The sequence below is a fragment of the Leucopleurus acutus genome (genome assembly GCF_964270905.1).
Source record: "Leucopleurus acutus genome assembly, chromosome: X".
In the NCBI taxonomy this organism is placed as follows: domain Eukaryota; kingdom Metazoa; phylum Chordata; class Mammalia; order Artiodactyla; family Delphinidae; genus Leucopleurus; species Leucopleurus acutus.
In genome coordinates, this window is record NC_139148.1 from 52,679,427 (window position 1) to 52,701,000 (window position 21,574).

Here is a 21,574-nt window from a genome sequence, read left to right on the forward strand (position 1 = left end):
CACAGAATCAGAGAAAGTAAGAGTCAGACAACACTTAAAGAGCAACTCTACCAACCTGCTAATTTTAGAGTTGGGGAACAAGGTCCAGGATGGAAAAGATTCACCTGACATTCCTCAGTCAGTTTGTGACTAAGGTGGGACCTGAACCTGGAACTCCCAATTCTGGTTTTGATATTCTTCTTATAAATCATATTGTTACTCATAGCTTTTGGTTTAGGTAACACAACCCTGAGCTAAAATACTGCCTTCTGGCCCATCAAGACACAGCTTTCTCTACCCTTCTTTTGCTCTAGCTAAACGTTCCTTTGACATCTGTGGTTGAAGGATGGGACAAAGAGATACTTCCCATTCCCATTTAAACTCTTAGCTTCAGCATCAAGAATAATAAAGAGATATGAAACTTGCAGAACACCAACAAAAGCTTTGCTTAGGTTGGCTGGATTAGGCAATTCCTCAAAACAGGGTCATAGCACTCTCTCTTTTGGAAGGATAAATACTTGCATTGCTGTTCTGAGCCCATGCCCTGTAGGAAGAGGCCAAGATGTTTGGTAGTTGGGAACAAATCCTTCTAAGACTAAGACTCCCACTGGGTCAGTGCCTGAGAACTCTGGGAAAGTAATTTTGCCTATTAGAGACTCAGACTGTTGATCTAGAAAATAGGAATAACAATAACAACCTATTTCCTGTCTGAAAATCAAATGGCATAAGATGTGAATGTACTTTGCCAAAATAGTACATGCATGTGAGCACTTATATTTAATTCCAACTTCCAAAAGTAGTTATTGAGCATCTACCATCTGCCAAGCACTGTGCTAGATGTTGAGGATGTATCAGTAAATCAATAAAAAAAAACCCTTTCCCTCATGGAATTTACTTTCTAGGGGAGAAAGGCAATAAACAAAACATAAAAGCAAAATATATAATAAGTCAGAAAGCAGTAAGTGCAATGGAGAAAAATAAAACAAGATAGTACATGGTTACAATTTTAGATAGAATAGTCAGGGAAGGTCTCAAGGCGATGATATTTGAGTGAAGCCTTGAAGGAGGTGAGAAATGGAGCCACATAGACATTTGAGGGAATAGTGATTTAGGCAGAAGGGAAAGCCAGTGGAAAGGCTATGAGGGGGGAGTGTGTCAGGCCTTTTTAAGGAACAGCAATTAGGCCATGTGGCTAAAGTAGTGAGAGCATGTGGGAAAAGAGCAAGAGATGAAGTCACAGAGGTAAGGAAGGGTTGATCACACAGGGCTTTGTAAGTAATAATGGGAATTCTGGCTTTTACTCGGGAAGGAAAGGTGAGCCATTGGAAAGTTTTAAGCAGAGGAGTGATATGAAGGACTTAGGTATTGATACCATCCCTTGGCTGCTGGGTAAAGACCAGACTGTACTAACTTGTATTATAGACCTTATGACATTATAAGATAGCTATCATTTAAAAAAGTTTTTTATTGAGGTATAGTTGATTTACAATGTTGTGTTAGTTTCAGGTGTACAGCAAAGTGAATCTGTTATACATATACATATATCCACTCTTTTTCAGCTTCTTTTCCCATATAGGCCATTACAGAATATTGAGTAGAGTTCCCTGTGCTATACAGTAGGTCCTTATTAGTTATCTATTCTATTAGTAGTGTGTATGTGTCAATCCCAATCTTCCAATTTATCCATCCCCTGCCTTACCCTGCAGTAACCATAAATGTATTTTGTACACCTGTAACTCTATTTCTGTTTTGTAGATAAGTTCATTTGTAGCCTTTTTTAAGATTCTACATACAAGTGATATCATATGTTGTTTCTCTTTCTCTGTCTGACTTACTTCACTCAGTATGACAATCTCTAGGTCCATCCATGTTGCTGTGAATGGCATTATTTCTTTTCTATGGCTGAGTAATATTCCATTTATATATGTACCACATCTTCTTTATCCATTCCTCTGTTGATGGACATTTAGGTTGCTTCCATGTCCTGCTATTATAAATAGTGTAAGATAGCTATCATTTTACAGCAGTGCTCCTCAAACTTTAATATGTATTGTAAGTCAAATGTGAACCTTGTTAAAATGTAGATTTGAGTTCAGGTCTGGAGTAGAATTAAAGATTCTGCATTTCTAACCAGCTCCCAGGTGATTCAGATGTTATTGGTCTAAGGCAGAACAGTTTGAGTGTAGGAGCTATGTCCAAGGCCTAGCATGGAGCAGAACTCCACTAAATGTTTGTGGAATGAATGACATATCAGCGGTTTGATGCCCAATGCCACGTAACATATTCGAGAGGGTAATTAAAAAATATATCAACCATTTGTATGGAGGTAGGAGGAACAGAAAAAGATAAAAGAGAGACAATGATGGATAGGTGAATAGATGAAAAGGGAAGGAAGAAAAGGAAAACTACCTTTTCCCAAATACTTACAATATTAGATTTACTTCATTTCCTCAATAAAGTTAAGAGGTTGGTAAAATGAAGCCTACTGGACAAGTCATAAAATCAAAGGTTAGAGGAGTTAAGAGGCACCTTCAAGGCCACAGGGTTAATTAGTGACTAAGTTAAGATGTGAAAGCCAGCACTCCATGTCCACAGAGCCCTTGTTCTTTCTACCCTACCTTACTGCCTTGGGGAAGGGGGAGGAGATAACCTTTAACCTGTCTGGAAGGGGTGAAAAAATGAATTTAGGTGAAGAAAGTTAAGGCCCAAAGTCCATGGTCTTGATCTTTTCAGAGCTGCACTGTCCGATGTGGTTGCTATTAGTCACGTGTGGCTATTTAAATTAAAATGAAATAAAATTTAAAATTCCATTTCTCAGTCATACTAGCCACATCTCAAGTGCTCAACAGCCACAGATATCTGATCAGTGGCTACTGTAATGGAGACTGCAGATACAGAACATTTTCATCACTGCAGGAAGCACTGCTTCCTATTAGGCAGCACTGCTCTAAAGAAACAAGAACTTTGAAAAATGTCAGAGCTATACCATTGATTACAGAGTGGGTCCTGGACCTAATCAGTAGGGCTGGAGGACAGAAAGTAGGACCTGATCTCTTATCTGGAATAAAGGAGATGAAAATATTCAAGGTAGAGTTTTTCACTGGGTCAAGCATAACGCTATAGTGTGTGTGTGAGGGGGGGGGGGAGAGAAATCCTTCTAAAAACATTATTTTCTCTATCTCTCATTGGTTTTCTCATACCGTTTAGTAAAAGGTCCTTTGAAAATGCCAACTTGTCTCTGCTGGACTCAAGGCAGTGTGAGAAAAAAAAGGTTCTCATCCTCACTCAGGTCAGAAAGATGGAAGGGATGGAGTTAGACAATGTGGAGCCACAGTCCCTGGAGGGCAGAGTGGCATAGTGGAAGACAAGTATTACCAGGGATACTTGCAAAACATAGAGATTTCCGTGTTTTATCCCAGGCTGAGAATTCACAACTTTGCGTGGGGGGTGGGGTCAAAGAGGGCTGGAATCTGCATGCTTAACAAGCTAGCCCAGGGACTTTGGTGCACACTCAAGTTTGTAAACCACTGGCTTGGCAGGAAATGTGTTTTGCTGTAATGAAGTCAGGCCCTTACATGGGGTGGCAACAACTGGATCAGAAAACAAGAGGATAGGGATAGAGTTTCCGGCAGAGGGGACAGAGGGAGGCAGAGAGAGAGGGTGGGGAGAGGGAATATGAATATGAAAGTTAGACAGACAGGTAGATAGCAAAAAGGGGAGAAATAAACAGAGAGACTGAGAAACCCCAAGGGAGGAGTCTCACCCACAGAACAGAATCTACGAGGTTAGTCAAGCTGTGTTTCCTAATATCTTGGGATTTTCACAGGTACGGCCCAGGAAGCTTGTCATTTCTTCATGGAAGTGCCCTCTACCCCACCCTGAGTGCCTTCACATGCACCATCATAGCTGGGCCTACCTCACAAATGTCCTTTAGGTGCTTGATGTAATGACGCTCGGTGCTCATGATCTCATTGATTACGTTGGCTCGCATCTGGTCCCGGTTTTGGAGTGGCCGGCCCAGACAAAGGCAGTCTGAGTTGGGATCCAGGTGCCCATTCTGAACGTCACTGGGCCCTTCCTCCACCCCATCCTCCTGGTTCACCCAGAGCTGTAGAGGCAGGCAGAAGAAGAATAACAGGTCAGCTTCCTTCTTTGAGAAGTTTTCAGCCAAGAAGAAAAAGGACAAACTAAATTATTCAGGTATTCAGAGAACCTTCAATCAGAGCCCTATTAAACTGAATGCCTGGCCTGGCTCTAGGGTGACTTGCTGGTCCTAGGCATGAGTCTATTCCTCTCTAGGCCTATGGTGACCTATCCATAAAATGGAGGGTGGAGAAGAGTAGGACTAAACCATCTATAAGTGTCTTCCTGGCTAGGAAGGTTTCAGAGGAGAAAAGAGTTATGGCAAGCAGAACTCATTCATGCTGGAGCATATCTAGGCAACACAGTTGTGTCAAAAAATATGTATTAAATTACACATCTTGGGAGGAGAGGTGTCCAAGATAGTGACATAGGAATACCCTTAGCTCACCTCCTACCATAGACACACCAAATCTACACCTATATAGAGAGCAATTCTTGAGGGCTGATTGAACAGCCATTGCACATAAAATGACCAGATAGAAATGAGAGGTAAAGGTGGAGACATGGTATATGTGGGAACCACACCTCTGTAGTAGCAATTTGCAGTAGGGATAGGTATTGCTGGGGGGCATAGGCACAGACTCACCTACCTTGGGAAACAGGAAAAACATAAAACCCAGCAGGTTAAAGAGCAGACTCACAGACTTAGAAAACAAACTTATGGTTACTGGGGGGAAGCGTTGGGGAGAGGGATAGATTGGGAGTTTGGGATTGACATGTACACAATGCTGTATTTAAAATAGATAACCAACAAGGACCTACTGTATAGCACAGGGAACTCTGCTCAATATTCTGTAATAACTTAAATGGGAAAAGAATTTGGAAAAGAATAGATACATGTTTATGTATAACTCAATCACTTTGCTATATACCTGAAACTAATGCAACACTGTTAATCAAATATACTCCAACATAAAATAAAAATTAAAAAACTAAAAATAAAATAAAGAGCACCTAGACTGTATAGTAATGAAAATTCATTTACTAACACTAGAACTTCTGCCAAATGGGCAAATAACTGCTGGAACCCCCAGAGGCAGTGCAACTAAGGAACACAAACAGAAATCTTTCTGTGCAGCTGCACAAGCCGCAGATTAAATCCCCGAGATCTGCTTGGTAAATCCTGTGTCTGTGGAATACCTGAATGGACGAGTGGTCCCACAACAGAGACTGGTCTAGGCTTCCTAGGAGTGGACTATGGGGGGTAAGTAAACATGGGAGTTGGGCCAGGTCAGAGTGTGAGCTGGCCCCACAGTGCCCACAGCAGGTCCAGAGACCCACCTATAGGTATTGGAGGGCTTCCAGGGGAGGTGGAGATTGGCTCTGGCTCACTGTGGGAGCAAGGACGCTAACAGAGGAGGCCCCAGGAAAATATGATTATTACTATTATTCATTTTTGTTTGTTTCATTTTATTCAGTTGTTGGTGGTGTTGCATTTATTATTTTTTCTTTTATTTTTAATTAAAAAGTTTTAAAGATATATGTTAATTTTTCTATTTTTAATTTACTTTTTTGTTGTGTTAGAGTTTTTTTCTTGTGTTCTTTGTTTTTTATTTATTTTTATTTTTTTGATTGTTTTATGTGTATATTTTATGTTTTTTTGCATTATTTGTTTGCTCTATATTTTTATTTTTAATTTTTTGTTTATGTTAGTCTAGTCCTAACTGTTCTCATTTTTAAATTCTTTTGTTTCTTTGTTCTATTGGTATTTTTATTTATTTTTTTCTTTATTTGTGTGTGTGTGTTGTATTGTTGTTGCTCTGCTGTAGGTTCGAGGTAGTTTTTGCTATTATTTTTAACATCTTTATTGGAGTATAATTGCCTTACAATGTTTTATTAGTTTCTACTGTATAACAAAGGGAATCAGCTATATGCATACATATATCCCCATATCCCCTCCCTCTTGCGTCTCCCTCTGTCACTCCCTATCCCACCACTGTAGGTGGTCACAAATCACAGAGCAGATCTCCCTGTGCTATGCGGTGGCTTCCCAATAACTATCAATTTTACATTTGGTAGCATATATATGTCAATGCTACCCTCTCACTTCGTCCCAGCTTACCTTTCCCACTCCCTGTGTCCTCAAGTCCTGTGTCTGCATCTTTATTCCTGTCCTGCCCCTAGGTTCATCAGAATTGTTTTTTTTAAATCCATATATATGTGTTAGCATACGGTACTTGTTTTTCTCTTTCTGACTTACTTCACTCTGTATGACAGACTCTAGGTCTACCCACCTCACTGCAAATAACTCAATTTCATTTCCTTTTATGGCTGAGTAATATTCTATTGTATATATGTGCCACATCTTCTTTATCCATTCATCTGTTGATGGACATTTAGGTTGCTTCCATGTCCTGGCTATTGTAAATAGAGCTGCAATGAACATTGTGGTACATGACTCTTTTTGAATTATGGTATTCTCACAGTGTATGCCCAGTAGTGGGATTGCTGGGTCATATGGTAGTTCTATTTTTAGTTTTTTAAGGAACCTCCATACTGTTCTCCATAGTCATGTATCAATTTACATTCCCACCAACAGTGCAAGAGGCTTCTCTTTTCTCCACACCCTCTCCAGCATTTATTGTTTGTGGATTTTTTGATGATGGCCATTCTGATTGGTGTGAGGTGATACCTCACTGTAGTTTTGATTTGTATTTCTCTAATGATTAGTGATGTTGAGCATTCTTTCATATGTTTGTTGGTAATCTGTATATCTTCTTTGGAGAAACGTCTATTAAGGTCTTCTGCCCATTTTTGGATGGGGTTGTTTTATTGATATTGAGTGGGATGAGCTGCTTGTATATTTCAGAGATTAACCCTTTGTCAGTTGTTTGGTTTGCAACAATTTTCTCCCATTCTAAGGGTTGTCTTTTTGTCTTGTTCATGGTTTCCTCTGCTGTGCAAAAGCTTTTAAGTTTCATTAGGTCCAATTTGTTTATTTTTGTTTCAATTTCCATTTATCTAGGAGGTGGGGTGGGTCAAAGAGTCTCTTGCTGTGATTTATGTCATAGAGTGTTCTGCCTATGTTTTCCTCTAAGAGTTTGAGAGTGTCTGGCATTACATTTAGGTCTTTAATCCATTTTGAGTTTATTTTTGTGTATGGTGTTAGGAAGTGTTCTAATTTCATTCTTTTACATGTAGTTCTCGAGTTTTCCCAGGGCCACTTAAGGAAGAGGCTGTCTTTTTTACATTGTATATTCTTGCCTCCTTTATCAAAGATAAGGTGACCATATGTGTGTGGGTTTATCTCTGGGCTTTCTATACTGTTCCATTTAACTATATTTCTATTTTTTGTGCCAGTACCATACTGTATTGATTACCATAGCTTTGTAGGATAGTCTGAAGTCAGGGAGCCTGATTCCTCCAGCTCCATTTTTCTTTCTCAAGATTGCTTTGGCTATTCAGGGTCTTTTTGTTTCCATACAAGTTGTAAAATTTTCCATCCTAGTTCTGTGAAAAATGTTATTCGTAGTTTGATAGGGATTGCATTGAATCTGTAGATTGCTTTAGGTAGTACAGTCATTTTCACAATGTTGATTCTTCCAGTGCAAGAATATGGTATATCTCTCCATCTGTTTGTATTATCTTTAATTTCTTTCATCAGTTTCTTACAGTTTCTTTGTATAGGTCATTTGTCTCCTTAGGTAGGTTTATTCCTAGGTATTTTATTCTTTTTGTTGAAGTGGTAAATTGGAGTGTTTTCTTAATTTCTCTTTCAGATTTTTTGTCATTACTGTATAGGAATGCAAGAGACTTCTGTGCATTAATTTCATATTCTTCTACTATACCAAATTCATTGATTAGTTCTAGTAGTTTTCTGGTAGCATCCTTAATATTCTCTAGGTATAGTATCATGTCATCTGCAAACAGTGACGGTTTTACTTCTTTTACGATTTGGAATCCTTTTATTCCTTTTTCTTCTCTGATGGCGGTGCCTAAAACTTCATAAACTATGGTGAATAATAGTGGTGAGAGTGGGCAACCTTGTCTTGTTCCTGATCTCAGGGGAAATTGTTTCAGTTTTTCACCATTGAGAAAGCTGTTTGCTGTGTGTTTGTCATATGTAGCCTTTATTATGTTGAGGAAGTTCCCTCTATGCCCACATTCTGGAGAGTTTTTATCATAAGTGGGTGTTGAATATTGTCGAAAGCTATTTCTACATTTATTGAGATTATCACATGGATTTATCTTTCAATGTGTTAATATGCTGAATCACAATGATTGATTTGCTTATATTGAAGAATCCTTGCATTCCTGGTATAAATGTCACTTGATCCTGCTGTGTGATCCTTCTAATGTGCTGTTGGATTCTGTTTGCTAGTATTGTGTTGAGGATTTCTGAATCTATGTTCATCAGTGATATTGGCCTATAGTTTTCTTTTTTTGTGACATCTTTGTCTGGTTTTGGTACCAGGGTGATGGTGGCCTCATAGAATGAATTTGGGAGGGTTCCTCCCTCTGCTATATTTTACAAGAGTTTGAGAAGGATACGTGTTAGCTCTTCTCTAAATATTCGATAGAATTCACCTGTGAAGCCATCTGGCCTTGGGCTTTTGTTTGTTGGAAGATTTTTGCTCACAGTTTCGATTTCAGCGCTTGTGATCGGTGTGTTCATATTTTCTATTTTTCCTGGTTCAGTCTCGGAAGGTATTACTTTTCTAAGAATTTTTCCATTTCTGCCAGGTTTTTCATTTTATTGGCATATAGTTGCTTGTAGTAATCTCATGATCCTTTATATTTCTGCAGTGTCAGTTGTTCCTTCATTTTCATTTCTAATTCTGTTGATTTGAGTCTTCTTTTCTGTGTGTGATGAGTCTGGCTATACGTTTATGAATTCTTTTTTTCCCAAAGAATCAGCCTTATGTTTACTGATTTTTGCTATTTTTCCCTTCATTTCTTTTCATTTCTGATCTGATCTTTATGATTTCTTTCCTTCTGCAAACTTTGTTTTTTTTAATTTTTGTTCTTCTTTCTCTAATTGCTTTAGGTGTAAGGTTAGGCTGTTTATTTGAGATTTTTCTTGTTTCTTGAGCTGAGATTTTATTGCTATAAACTTCCCTATAGAACTCTTTTGCTACATCCTGCAGGTTTTGGGTCATTGTGCTTCACTGTTATTTGTTTCTGGGTATTTGTTGATTTCCTCTTTGATTTCTTCAGTGATCTCTTGGTTATTTAGTAGTGTATTTTTAGCCTCCATGTGTTTGCAATTTTTACAGTTTTTTTCTTGCAGTTAATATCTAGTCTCATAGTGTCGTGGGCTGTAAGCATACTTGATACAAATTCAAATTTTCTTAAATTAACCAAGGCTTGATTTGTGATCCAAGATATGATCTATTCTGGACAATATTCCATGACCACTTGACAAGAAAGTGTATTCTGTAATTTTTGTATGGAATGTCTTATAAATATCAATTAAGTCCATCCGGTCTAATGTGTCATTTAAAGCTTGTGTTTCCTTATTTATTTTCATTTTGGATGATCTGTCCACTGTTGAAAGTGGGGTTAAAGTGCCCCACTATTTTTGTGTTACTGTTGATTTCCCCTTTTTGACTGTTAGCATTTGCCTATGTATTGAAGTACTCCTATGTTGAGTGCATAAATATTTACAATGGTTATAACTTCTTGGATTGATCCCTTGATCATTATGTAGTGTCCTTCTTTGTCTATTTAATAGTCTTTATTTTAAAGTCTATTTTGTCTGATATGAGAATTGCTACTCCAGCTTTCTTTTGATTTCCATTTGCATGGAATATCTTTTTCTATCCCCTCGCCGAGTGGTATTACATGGGGCCAGGAGATTAGTGGTGGTCCAATGACCTGGACTCGGCTCCCCACCTCGCAGGTTCAGGCCCAACACCCAGCTGGAGCACCAAGACCCTGCCAGCCACATGGCTCAGAAGAAAAGGAAGAAAAACAAACAAACAGATATAACCCCAAACTACATAGTAATATCAATACTAAACAGACAAAATCACACAAAGAAACATACACACATGGAATAGCTTCAAGATGGTGGAAGACTAAGACGTGGAAATCACCTTCCTCCCCACAAATACATCAGAAATAAATCTCCATGTGGAATAACTCCTACAGAACACCTACTGAACACTGGCAGAAGTCCTCAGACTTTTCAAAATGCAAGAAACTCCTCACATACCTGGGTAGGGGAAAAGAAAAATGAAAAAAAACAGAGACAAAATAATACGGACAGGACCAGCACCTCTGGGAAGGAGGTTGAAGGAGGAAAAGTTTCCACACACTAGGAAGCTCCTTCACTGACTGAGAATGGGGCTGGGTGGGGGGAGGGGAACTTTGGAGCCAGGGAGGAGAGCTCAGCAACAGGGGTGAAGAGGACAAATTGGAGAGATTCCTGCGCAAATGATCCCTGGTGACCTGCACTCACAAGCCTAAGAGGCTTTTCTGCTCATCCGCCAGGGTAGGTGGGGGCTGGGAGCTGAGGCTCAGGCTTTGGAGGTAGGACCCCAGGGAGAGGACTGGGGTTGGCTGCATGAATACAGCCGGAAGGGGGCTGGTGCTCCACAGTAGGCCAGGAGGGAGTCCGGGGAAAAGTATGGAACTGCCAAAGAGGCAAGGGATCATTGTTTTGCCGGGCACGAGGAGAGAGGATTCAGAGCACCACCTAAACCAGCTACAGAGTCAGGCACATGCCATGGCTATCAGTGTGGACACCAGAGATTGGCATGAAATGATAAGGCTGCTGCTGCAGCCACCAAGAAGCCTGTGTGCAAGCACTGGTCACTATCCATAGTTCCCCTTCCAGGAGCCTGTGCAGCCCACCACTGCCAGAGTCCCGTGATCCAGAGATGATTTCCCCAGAAAAGCACAGAGTGTGAATTGTCATGCTAGCCTCTGATGCCACAGACTTACACCCAATTTCGTACCCCTCCCTCCCATGGCCTGAGTGAGCCAGACCCCCTAATCAGCTACTATTTTAACCCCGTCCTATCTGTGTGGGGAACAGATGCCTCAGGCGACCTGCATGCAGAGGCAGGACCAAATCCAAAGCTGAACCCCAGGAGCTGTGCTAACAAAGAAGAAAAAGGGAAACCTACCCCAGTAGCCTTTGGAGCAGTGGATTAAAACTCCACAATCACCTTCATGTACCCTGCATCTGTGAAATAACTGAACAGATGATGAATCATCCCAAAATTGAGGCGGTGGACATTGGAAGCAACTGTAGACCTGGAGTTTGCTTTCTCCATCTAATTTGTTTCTGGCTTTATGTTTATTTTAGTTTAGTATTTAGAGTTTATTATCATTGATAGACTGGTTTATTGATCTGGTTGCTCTCTTCCTTTTTTTAAAATATATATTTTTTTTCTTTTTTCTATTTTTGGGAGTGTGTAGGTGCATGCTTCTTCATGTGATTTTGTCTGTATAGCTTTGCTTTTACAATTTGTCCTAGTTTCTGTCTGAAGTGTGTTTTCTTTCTTTCTTTCTTTTTTTTTTTTTTGCTGTACGTGGGCCTCTCACTGCTGTGGCCTCTCCCATTGCAGAGCACAGGCCCCGGACGCACAGGCTCACCAGCCATGGCTCACAGGCCCAGCTGCTCCGCGGCATGTGGGATTCTCCTGGACCGGGGCACAAACCCACTTCCCCTGCATCGGCAGGTGGACTCTCAACCACTGCGCCACCAGGGAAGCCCCTTTCTTTTTTAAAAAAAAATATTTTAGCACTTGTTATCATTGGTGGATTTGTTTTATCGTTTGGTTGTTTTCTTCTTTCTTTTTTTAATATTTTTTATTTTAATAATTTTATTTTACTTCTTTCTTTCTTTCTTTTCTTTTCTTTCTTTCCTTTTATCTCACTTTACTTCTGAGCCATGTGGCTGACAGGGTATTGGTGGTCTGGCCGGGTATCAGGCCTGTGCCTCTGAGGTGGGACAGCCGAGTTCAGGACATTGGTCCACCAGAGACCTCCCATCACCACATAATATCAAACAGCGAAAGCTCTCCCAGAGATATCCACCTCAATGCTAAGACCCCACTCCACTCAATAACCAGCAAGCTATAGGGTTGGACACCCTATGCCAAACAACTAGGAAGCAGGAACACAACCCCACCCATTAGCAGAGAAGCTACCTAAAATCATAATAAGATCAGAGACACCAACACACAAAACCGGATGTGGTCCTACCCACGAGAAAGACAAGATCCAGCCTCATCCACCAGAACACAGGCACCAGGCCCCTCCAATAGGAAGCCTACATAACACACTGAAGCAACATTAGCCACTGGGGGCAGACACCAAAAACAACAATGATTATGAACCTGAAGCCTGAAAAAAGGAGACCACAAACACAGTAAGTTAAGGAAAATAGAAGCCAGAGGAACACACAGCAGATGAATAACCAAGGTAAAATCCCACCAGACCAAACAAATGAAGGGAAAGTAGTCAGTCTACCTGAAAAAGAATTCATGGTAATCATAGTAAAAATGGTTCAAAATCTTGGAAATAGAATGGTGAAAATATAAGAAATGTTTAACGAGAATCTAGAAAAAATAAGGACCAAACAAACAAGGATGAACACCACAATAAAAGAAATTAAAAATCCACTAGAAGGAATCAATAGCAGAATAACTGTGGCAGAAGAATGGATAAGTGACATTGAAGATAAAATAGTAGAAATATATACTGCAGAACAGAATAAAGAAAAAAGAATTGAGGACAGTCTCAGTGACCCCTGGGACAACACGAAATGCACCAACTAGCGAATTATAGGGGTGCCAGAGGAAAAGAAAGGGACTAAGAAAATATTGGAAGAGATTATAGTTGAAAACTTCCCTAATATGGGAAGGAAATAATTAATCATGTCCAGGAAGCACAAAGAGTCCCATACAGGATAAATTCAAGAAGAAACACGCCAAGACACATAATACTCAAAGTATCAAAAATTAAATACGAAGAAAAAATATGAAAAGCAGCAAGGGAAAAACAATAATAACATACAACGGAATCCCCATAAGGTTAACAGCTGATCTTTCAGCAAAACCTCTGCAAGCCAGAAGGGAGTGGCAGGACATATTTAAAGTGATGAAATGGAAAAACCTACAACCAAGATTACTCTGCCCACCAAGGATCTCATTCAGATTCAATGGAGAAATTAAAATATTTACAAAGAAGCAAAGCTAAGAGAATTCAGCACCACCAAACCAGCTTTACAACAAATACTAAAGGAACTTCTGTAGGCAGGAAATGCAAGAAAAGGAAAAGACCTACAATAACAAACCCAAAACAATTAAGAAAATGGTAATAGGAACATTCATATTGATAACTACCTTAAATGTAAATAGATGAAATGCTCCAACAAAAAGACATAGACTGGCTGAATGGATACAAGAACAACACCTGTATATATACTGTCTATAAGAGACACACTTCCGACGTAGGGACACATACATACTGAAACTGAGGGGATGGAAAAAGATATTCCATACAAAGGGAAATCAAAAGAAAGCAGGTGTAGCAATTTCTCACATCAGACAAAATAGACTTTAAAATAAAGTCTACTTCAAGAGACAAAGAAGGACAGTACATAATGATCAAGGGATCAATCCAAGAAGAAGATACACCAATTGTAAATACACATGCACCCAATATAGGAGCACCTGAATACATAAGGCAAATGCTAACAACCAAAAGGGGGAAATGAACAGTAACATAATAATTGTAGGGGACTTTAACACCCCACTTTCACTAATGAACAGATCATCCATAATGAAAATAAATAAGGAAATACAAGCTTTAAATGTTACATTAAACATGCTGAAATTAAGTGATATTTATAGGACATTCCATCCAAAAACAACTGAATACACTTTCTCCTCAAGTGCTCATGGAACATTCTGCAGGATAGATCATATCTTGGGTCACAAAACAAGCCTAGGTAAATTTTAAAAATACTGAAATCTTATCCTGTATCTTTTCTGACCACAGCACTATGAGACTCGATATCAATTACAGGAAAAAAATTGTAAAAAATACAAATACATGGAGGCTAAACAATACACTACTTAATACACAAGAGATCACAAGAAATCAAAGAGGAAATCAAAAAATACCTAGAAACAAATGACAATGAAAACACAATGACCCAAAACTGATGGGACGAAGCAAAAGAAGTTCTAAGAGGGATGTTTATAGAAATACAATCCTACCTCAGAAAACAAGAAACATCTCAAATGAACAACCTAACCTTCACCTCACGCAATTAGAGAAAGTAGAACAAGAAAAACCCAAAGTTAGCAGAAGGAAAGAAATCATAAAGATCAGATGAGAAATAAATGAGAAAGAAATGAAGGAAACAATAGCTAAGATCAATAAAACAAAAAGCTTGTTCTTTGAGAAGATAAACAAACTTAATAAAATATTACCCAGACTCATCAAGAAAAAAGGTAGAAGACTCAAATCAACAGATTTACAAATGAAAAAGGAGAAGTAACAACGAACACTGCAGAAATACAAAGGATCATGAGAGTTTACAACAAGCAACTATATGCCAATAAAATGGAAAAGCTGGAAGAAATGGACAATTTCTTAGAAAAGCACAAACTTCTGAGACTGAATCAGGAAGAAATAGAAAATATAAACAGACCAATCACAAGCACTGCAATTGAGACTTTGATTAAAAATCTTGCAGCAAACAAAAGCCCATGACCAGACGGCTTCACAAGCGAATTCTATCAAACATTTAGAGAAGAGCTAACACCTATACTTCTCAAAATCTTCCAAAATATAGCAGAGGGAGGAACACTCCCAAACACATTCTATGAGGCTACAATCACCCTGATGCCAAAACCAGACAAAGATGTCACAAAGAAAGAAAACTACAGACCAGTATCACTGATGAACATAGATGCAAAAATTGTCAACAAAACCGTAGCAAACAGCATCCAACAGCACATTAAAAGTATCATACACCATGATCAAGTGGGGTTTATCCCAGGAATAAAAGGAGTCTTCAGTATACACAACTCAATCGATGTTATAAGGCACTTTAAACAAATTGAAGGACAAAAACCATATGATCATCCCAATAGATATAGAAAAAGCTTTCGACAAAATTCAACACCCATTTATGATAAAAATCCTCCATAAAGTAGGCATAGTGGGAACTTACCTCAACATAATAAAGACCATGTATGCCAAACCCACAGCCAGCATCATTCTCAATGGTGAAAAAGTGAAACCATTTCCACTAAGATCAGGAATAAGACAAGGTTGCCTATTCTTACTACTATTATTCAGCATAGTTTGGGAAGTTTTAGCCACAGCCATCAGAGAAGAAAAAGAAATAAAAGAATCCAAATTGCAAAAGAAGAAGTAAATCTATCACTATTTGCAGATGACATGATATTATAAATAGAGAGTCCTAAAGATGCTACCAGAAAACCAGTAGAGCTACTCAATGATTTTGGTAAAGTATCAGGATACAAAATTAATACACAGAAATCTCTTGCATTCCTATACACTAATGATGAAAAATATGAAAGAGAAATTAAAGAAACACTCCCATTTACCATCTCAACAAAAAGAATAAAATACCTAGGAATAAACCTACCTATGAATACAACAGATCTTTATACAGAAAACTATAAGACACTGATGAATGAAATTAAATATGATACAAACAGATGGAGAGATATACCATGTTCTTGCATTGGAAAAATCAACATTGTGAAAATGACCATACTACCCAAAACACTCTACAGATTCAATGCAATGCATATCAAATTACCAATGACAGTTTTCACAGAACTAGAACAAAAATTTTCACAATTTCTATGGAAACACCAAAGACACAGAATAGCTGAAGCAATCTTGTGAAAGAAATATGGAGCTGGAAGAATCAGGCTCCCTGACTTCAGACTATACTACAAATCTACAGTAATCAATACAGTATGGTTCTGACACAAAAGCAGATATATAGAGCAATGAAACAGAATAGAAATCCCAGAGATATTTTTTTTTTTTTTGCAACTTCTTCTTTTTTTTTAACATCTTTATTGGAGTATAATTGCTTTACAATGGTATGTTAGTTTCAGCTTCACAACAAAATGAATCAGTTATATATATACATATATTCCCATATCTCTTCCCGCTTGCGTCTCCCTCCCTCCCACCCTCCCTATCCCACCCCTCCAGGCGGTCACAAAGCACCGAGCTGATCTCCCTGTGCTATGCGGCTGCTTCCCACTAGCTATCTACCTTACGTTTGGTAGTGTATATATGTCCATGCCTCTTTATCGCTTTGTCACCGTTTACCCTTCCCCCTCCCCATAGCCTCAAGTCCATTCTCTAGTAAGTCTGTGTCTTTATTCCTGTTTCACCCCTAGGTTTTTCATGACATTTTTTTTTTAAATTCCATATATATGTGTTAGCATACGGTATTTGTCTCTCTCTTTCTGACTTACTTCACTCTGTATGACAGACTCTAGGTCTATCCACCTCATTACAAATAGCTCAATTTTGTCTCTTTTTATGGCTGAGTAATATTCCATTGTATATATGTGCCACATCTTCTTTATCCATTCATCCGATGATGGACACTTAGGTTGTTTCCATCTCCGGGCTATTGTAAATAGAGCTGCAATGAACATTTTGGTACATGACTCTTTTACATACGGTCACTTATCTTTGATAAAAGAGGGAAGAATATACAACAGAGAAAAGACAGCCTCTTCAATAATGTGCTTGGACTATGGATAGCTACATGTAAAAGAATGAAAATAGTACACTCCCTAACACCATACAGAAAAATAAAGTCAAGGTGCATTAAAGACATAAATGTAAGGTGAGAAACTATAAAACTCTTAGAGGAAAACATAGGCAGGACACTCTATGACACAAATCACAGCAAGATCCTTTTTGATCCACCTCCTAGAGAAGTGGAAATAAAAACAAAGATAAACAAATTGGACCTAATGAAACTTAAAAGCTTCTGCACAGCAAAGGAAACCATAAAGAAGATGAAAGGACAGCCCTCTGAATGGGAGAAAATATTTGCAAATGAAGCAACTGACAAAGGATTAATCTCCAAATTTTACAAGCAGCTCATGCAGCTCAATATGAAAAAAACAAACAACCCAATCCAAAATGGGCAGAAGACCCAAATAGACATTTCTCCAAAGAAGACATACAGATTGCCAACAAACACATGAAAGGATGCTCAACATCCCTAATCATTAGAGAAATGCAGATCAAAATTATAATGAGCTATCACCTCACACTAGTCAGAATGGCCATCATCAATAAATCTACAAACAATAAATGCTGGAGAGGGTGTGGAGAAAAGGGAACCCTCTTGCACTGTTGGTGGGAATGTAAATTGATACAGCCACTATGGAGAACAGTAGGGAGGTTCCTTAAAAAACTAAAAATAGAACTACCATACAACCCAGCAATTCAACTACTGAGCATATACACCGAGAAAATCATAATTCAAAAGAGTCATGTACCACAATGTTCATTGCAGCTCTATTTACAATAACCAGGATATGGAAGCAACCTATGTGGCCATTGACAGATGAATGGAAAAACAAGATGTGGCACATATATACAATGGAATATTTCTCAGCCATAAAAATAAATGAAATTGAGTTATTTGCAGTGAGGTGTATGGACCTAGACTCTGTCATACAGAGTGAAGTAAGTCAGAAACAGAAAGACAAATACCATATGCTAACACATATATATGAAGTTTAAAAAACAAAAAAAAAAGTGGTTTTGAAGAACCTAGGAGCAGGACAGGAATAAAGACGCAGACGTAGAGAATGAACTTGATTACATAGGGAGGGGGAAGTGTAAGATGGACGAAGTGAGATAGTGGCATGGACTTATATATACTACCAAATGTAAAATAGATAGCTAGTGGGAAGCAGCTGCATAGCACAGGGAGATCAGCTCAGTGCTTTGTGACCCCCTAGAAGGATGGGATAGGGAGGGTGGGTTGGAGATGCAAGAGGGAGGAAATATGGGGATATATGTTTATGTATAGCTGATTCACTTTGTTATAAAGAAGAAACTAACACACCATTGTTAAGCAATTATACTCCAATAAAGATTTTAAAAAAGAAATATACACACACTCATAAAGCTAAAAAAAACAAACAACTAAAAATTTAAAAATAACTAACAGACAGAACCCTAGGATAAATGGTAAAAGCAAACCTAAACAGAGAAGATCACACAAAGAGACATAAACATACACACTCACAAAAAGAGAATAAAGGTAAAAAATAAAAATATATTTAAAAGATAATAAATTTAAAAAGTAAAATTAAATTTAAAAAAAGAGAGCAACCAAACCAATAAATAAATCCACAAATTATAACAAGCACTAAAATCTAAACTGTGATAAATGTAAAACCATAAACCAATCAGACGCAGAAAGCAAACCCAAAGGCTAAAGTTGCTCCCAAAGTCAACCGCCTCAATTTTGGGAACATTCTTTGTCTATTCAGGTATTGTTCAAATGCAGCATTTTTCAAGTTGATTGTGGGGATTTAATCTGCTTGTCCTCAGGCTGCACGAAGTAATTCCCCTTTCTTTTCTTTGCACAGCTCCTGGGTTTCAGCTTTCATTTTGGCCCTGCCTCTGCATTTAGGCTGCCCTCAGGCATCTATTCCCCTCACAGACTGGAGGGATTAAAGCAGCAGCTGATTAGGGCTCTATTGCTCACTCAGGCTGTATTGAGGGAGGGGTACGGTAGTTATAATTAGAATGCAGGGAGAACCTGTGGTGGGAGAAGCCAGCATAACTTCGTCACAGCCTGAGGCACGCAGTGTGTTCTCCAAGGGGAAGTTTCCCTGGATCACGGGACCCTGGCAGTGGCATGCTGCACAGGTTACCAGGGTGGTATGGGTAGTGACCTGTGCTTTCACACAGGATTCTTGGTGGCAGCAGCAGTGGTGTTAGCCATCCATGCTCATCTTTGCAGTCCGAGATGTTAGCCACATCTTGCACCCATCTCTGGAGCTTGCTTAGGTGGTACTCTGCCTTCTGTGGGCACACAGTGGGAATACTCTCTCCTTGCTCACCACTAAACAATGGTCTCTTGCCCCTCCAGCAGGTCCAGACTTTTTCCCGGACTCCCTGCTGGCTAGCTGTAGCACACTAGCCCCCTTCAGGCCATCTTCATGCAGCTAACCCTAGTCCTCTCCCTGGGGTTTGACCTGCAAAACTTGAACCTCAGGTCCCAGCCTCCACCTGTGGTGGTTGGTCAGAGATAATCATCTCAGGTTTGTGAGTGCTAGTTAGCACCGATCCTCTGTGAGGGAATCTCTCTGCTTTGCCCTCTGCACCCCTGTTGCTGCACCCTCCTCCATGGCTCCAAAGCTTCCCCCCTGGCCACTCTTCATCCCCGCCACTGAAGGGGCTCCCTAGTGTGTGGAAACTTCTCCTCTTTCACAGCTCCTTCCCAGATGTTCAGGTCCCGTCCCTGTTCTTTTTTCTCTGTTTATTTCTTTTTTCTTTTGCCCTGCCCAGGTATGTGGGGATTTTCCTCTTTTTGGAAGTCTAAGATCTTCTGCCAGCTTTCAGTAGGTGTTCTGTAGGAGTTGTTCCACATGTAGATGTATTTGTGGAGAGGAAGATGATCTCCATGTCTTAACCCTCCACCATCTTGAAGGTCCTCTCTGTTTTTGCTATTTGTCTTGGGTTTCATTTGTTTGTTTTCATTTTTTTTAATTTCATTTTTTTTCTTTTTTCTCTGGCCGCACTGTGCAGCTTATGGGCTCTTGGTTGTAGAGCCTGGGATCAGGCCTGAGCCTCCATGGTGGGAGCACTGAATCCAGGACAGTGGACCACCAAAGAATTCATGGGCACAGAGAATATTAATCAGTGTGCATGCTCCCAGAGGTATCCATATCATCACCAAGACCTGTCCCCACACAGCTGCTTGCAGGTTCCAGTGTTGGACACCTAATGCCAAACAACCAGCAAGACAGGAACACAGACCCATGCATCAGCAGACAGGCTGCATGAAGTGGTATTAAGCTCATAGACACCCCAAAACAGTTCACCTGATGTGGCCCTGGCCTTCAGAGGGAAAAGACTCAGCACCACCCACCAGAGCACAGGTAACAATCCCTCCCACCAAGAAGCCTAAACAAGACCCTGGACCAACCTCACCCACAAAAGGGCAGATACCAGAAGCAAGAAGAGCTATGACCCTGCAGCCTGATGAAAGGAGACAATAAACACAGTAGCTTAGACAAGATTAGATAACAGAGAAATATGTTGCAAATGAAGGGGCAAGGTAAAATCCCACAAGACCAAATAAATAAAGAAGAAACAGGCAATCTACCTGAAAAAGAATTCAGGGTAATGATAGGAAAGATGATCCAAGATCTCAGAAATAGAATGGAGGTTCGGGTTGAGAAGATATAAGAAATGTTTAACAAGTGCCTAGAAGAACTAAAGGACAAACAATCAGTGGTGAATAGCACAATAACTGAAATGAAAAATAAAATAGAAGGAATCAATAGCAGAAAAACTGAGGTAGAAGAATGGATAAGTGTGTTAGAAGATAGAATGGTGGAAATCACTCCCACAGAACAGAGAAAAAAGAATGAAAAGAATTGGGGACAGTCTCAGAGACCTCTGGGACAACATTAAATGCACCAACATTCGAATTATCGGGGTCCCAGAAGAAGAAGAGAAAAACAGGATCTGAGAAAATATTTGAATAGATTATAGTCGAAAACTTCCCTAACATGGGAAAGGAAATAATCAAGTCCAGAAAGAACAGAGAGTCCCATACAGGATAAACTTAAGGAGAAACATACCAAGACACATATTAATCAAACTAACAAAAAATTAAATACAAAGAAAAAACATAAAAAGCGGCAAGGGAAAAGCAACAAATGACATACATACAAGGGAATCCCCATAAGGTTATCAGCACATTTTTCAGCAGAACCTTTGTAGGGCAGAAGAAAGTTACATAATATACTTAAACTGATGAAAGGGAAAAACCTACAACCAAGATTAATCTACCCAGCAAGGATTTAATTCAGATTTGACAGAGAAATCACACGATATACAGAAAAGCAAAAGCTAAGAGAATTCAGCACCATCATACCAGCTTTACAACAACTGTTAAAGGAAATTCCTTTAGCTCTCCAAGAGCCAAAGGAACTTCTCCAGGAGGGAAACGCAAAAGAATAAAAAGATCTACAAAAATGAAGCCACAATTAAGAAAATGACAATAGGAACATACAAATCAATAAGTACCATAAATGTAATTGGATTAAATGCTCAAACCAAAAGATACAGACTGGATGAATGGATACAAAAACAAGACCCATATATATGCTATCTACAAGAAACCCACTTCAGACCTAGGGACACATACAGACTGAGAGTAAGGGGATGGAAAAAGATATTCCATGCAAATGGGAATCAAAAGAAAGTTGGAGGAGCAATACAC

The 21,574-nt window shown here is 39.2% G+C and overlaps 1 protein-coding gene across 5 annotated transcripts in view; it reads right to left on the reverse strand.

The window, feature by feature from the left end:
* ARHGEF9 (Cdc42 guanine nucleotide exchange factor 9) overlaps positions 1 to 21,574 on the reverse strand; it is a gene marked incomplete at both ends in the record, with an annotated part of 218,694 nt that overhangs the window by 92,371 nt on the left and 104,749 nt on the right. For all 5 annotated transcript variants that reach the window (XM_082864062.1, XM_082864060.1, XM_082864061.1 and 2 more), the window contains one exon: positions 3,896 to 4,087. In XM_082864062.1, the coding sequence (XP_082720188.1) occupies positions 3,896 to 4,087 (192 nt within the window). The remainder of the gene's footprint in view (positions 1 to 3,895; positions 4,088 to 21,574) is intronic.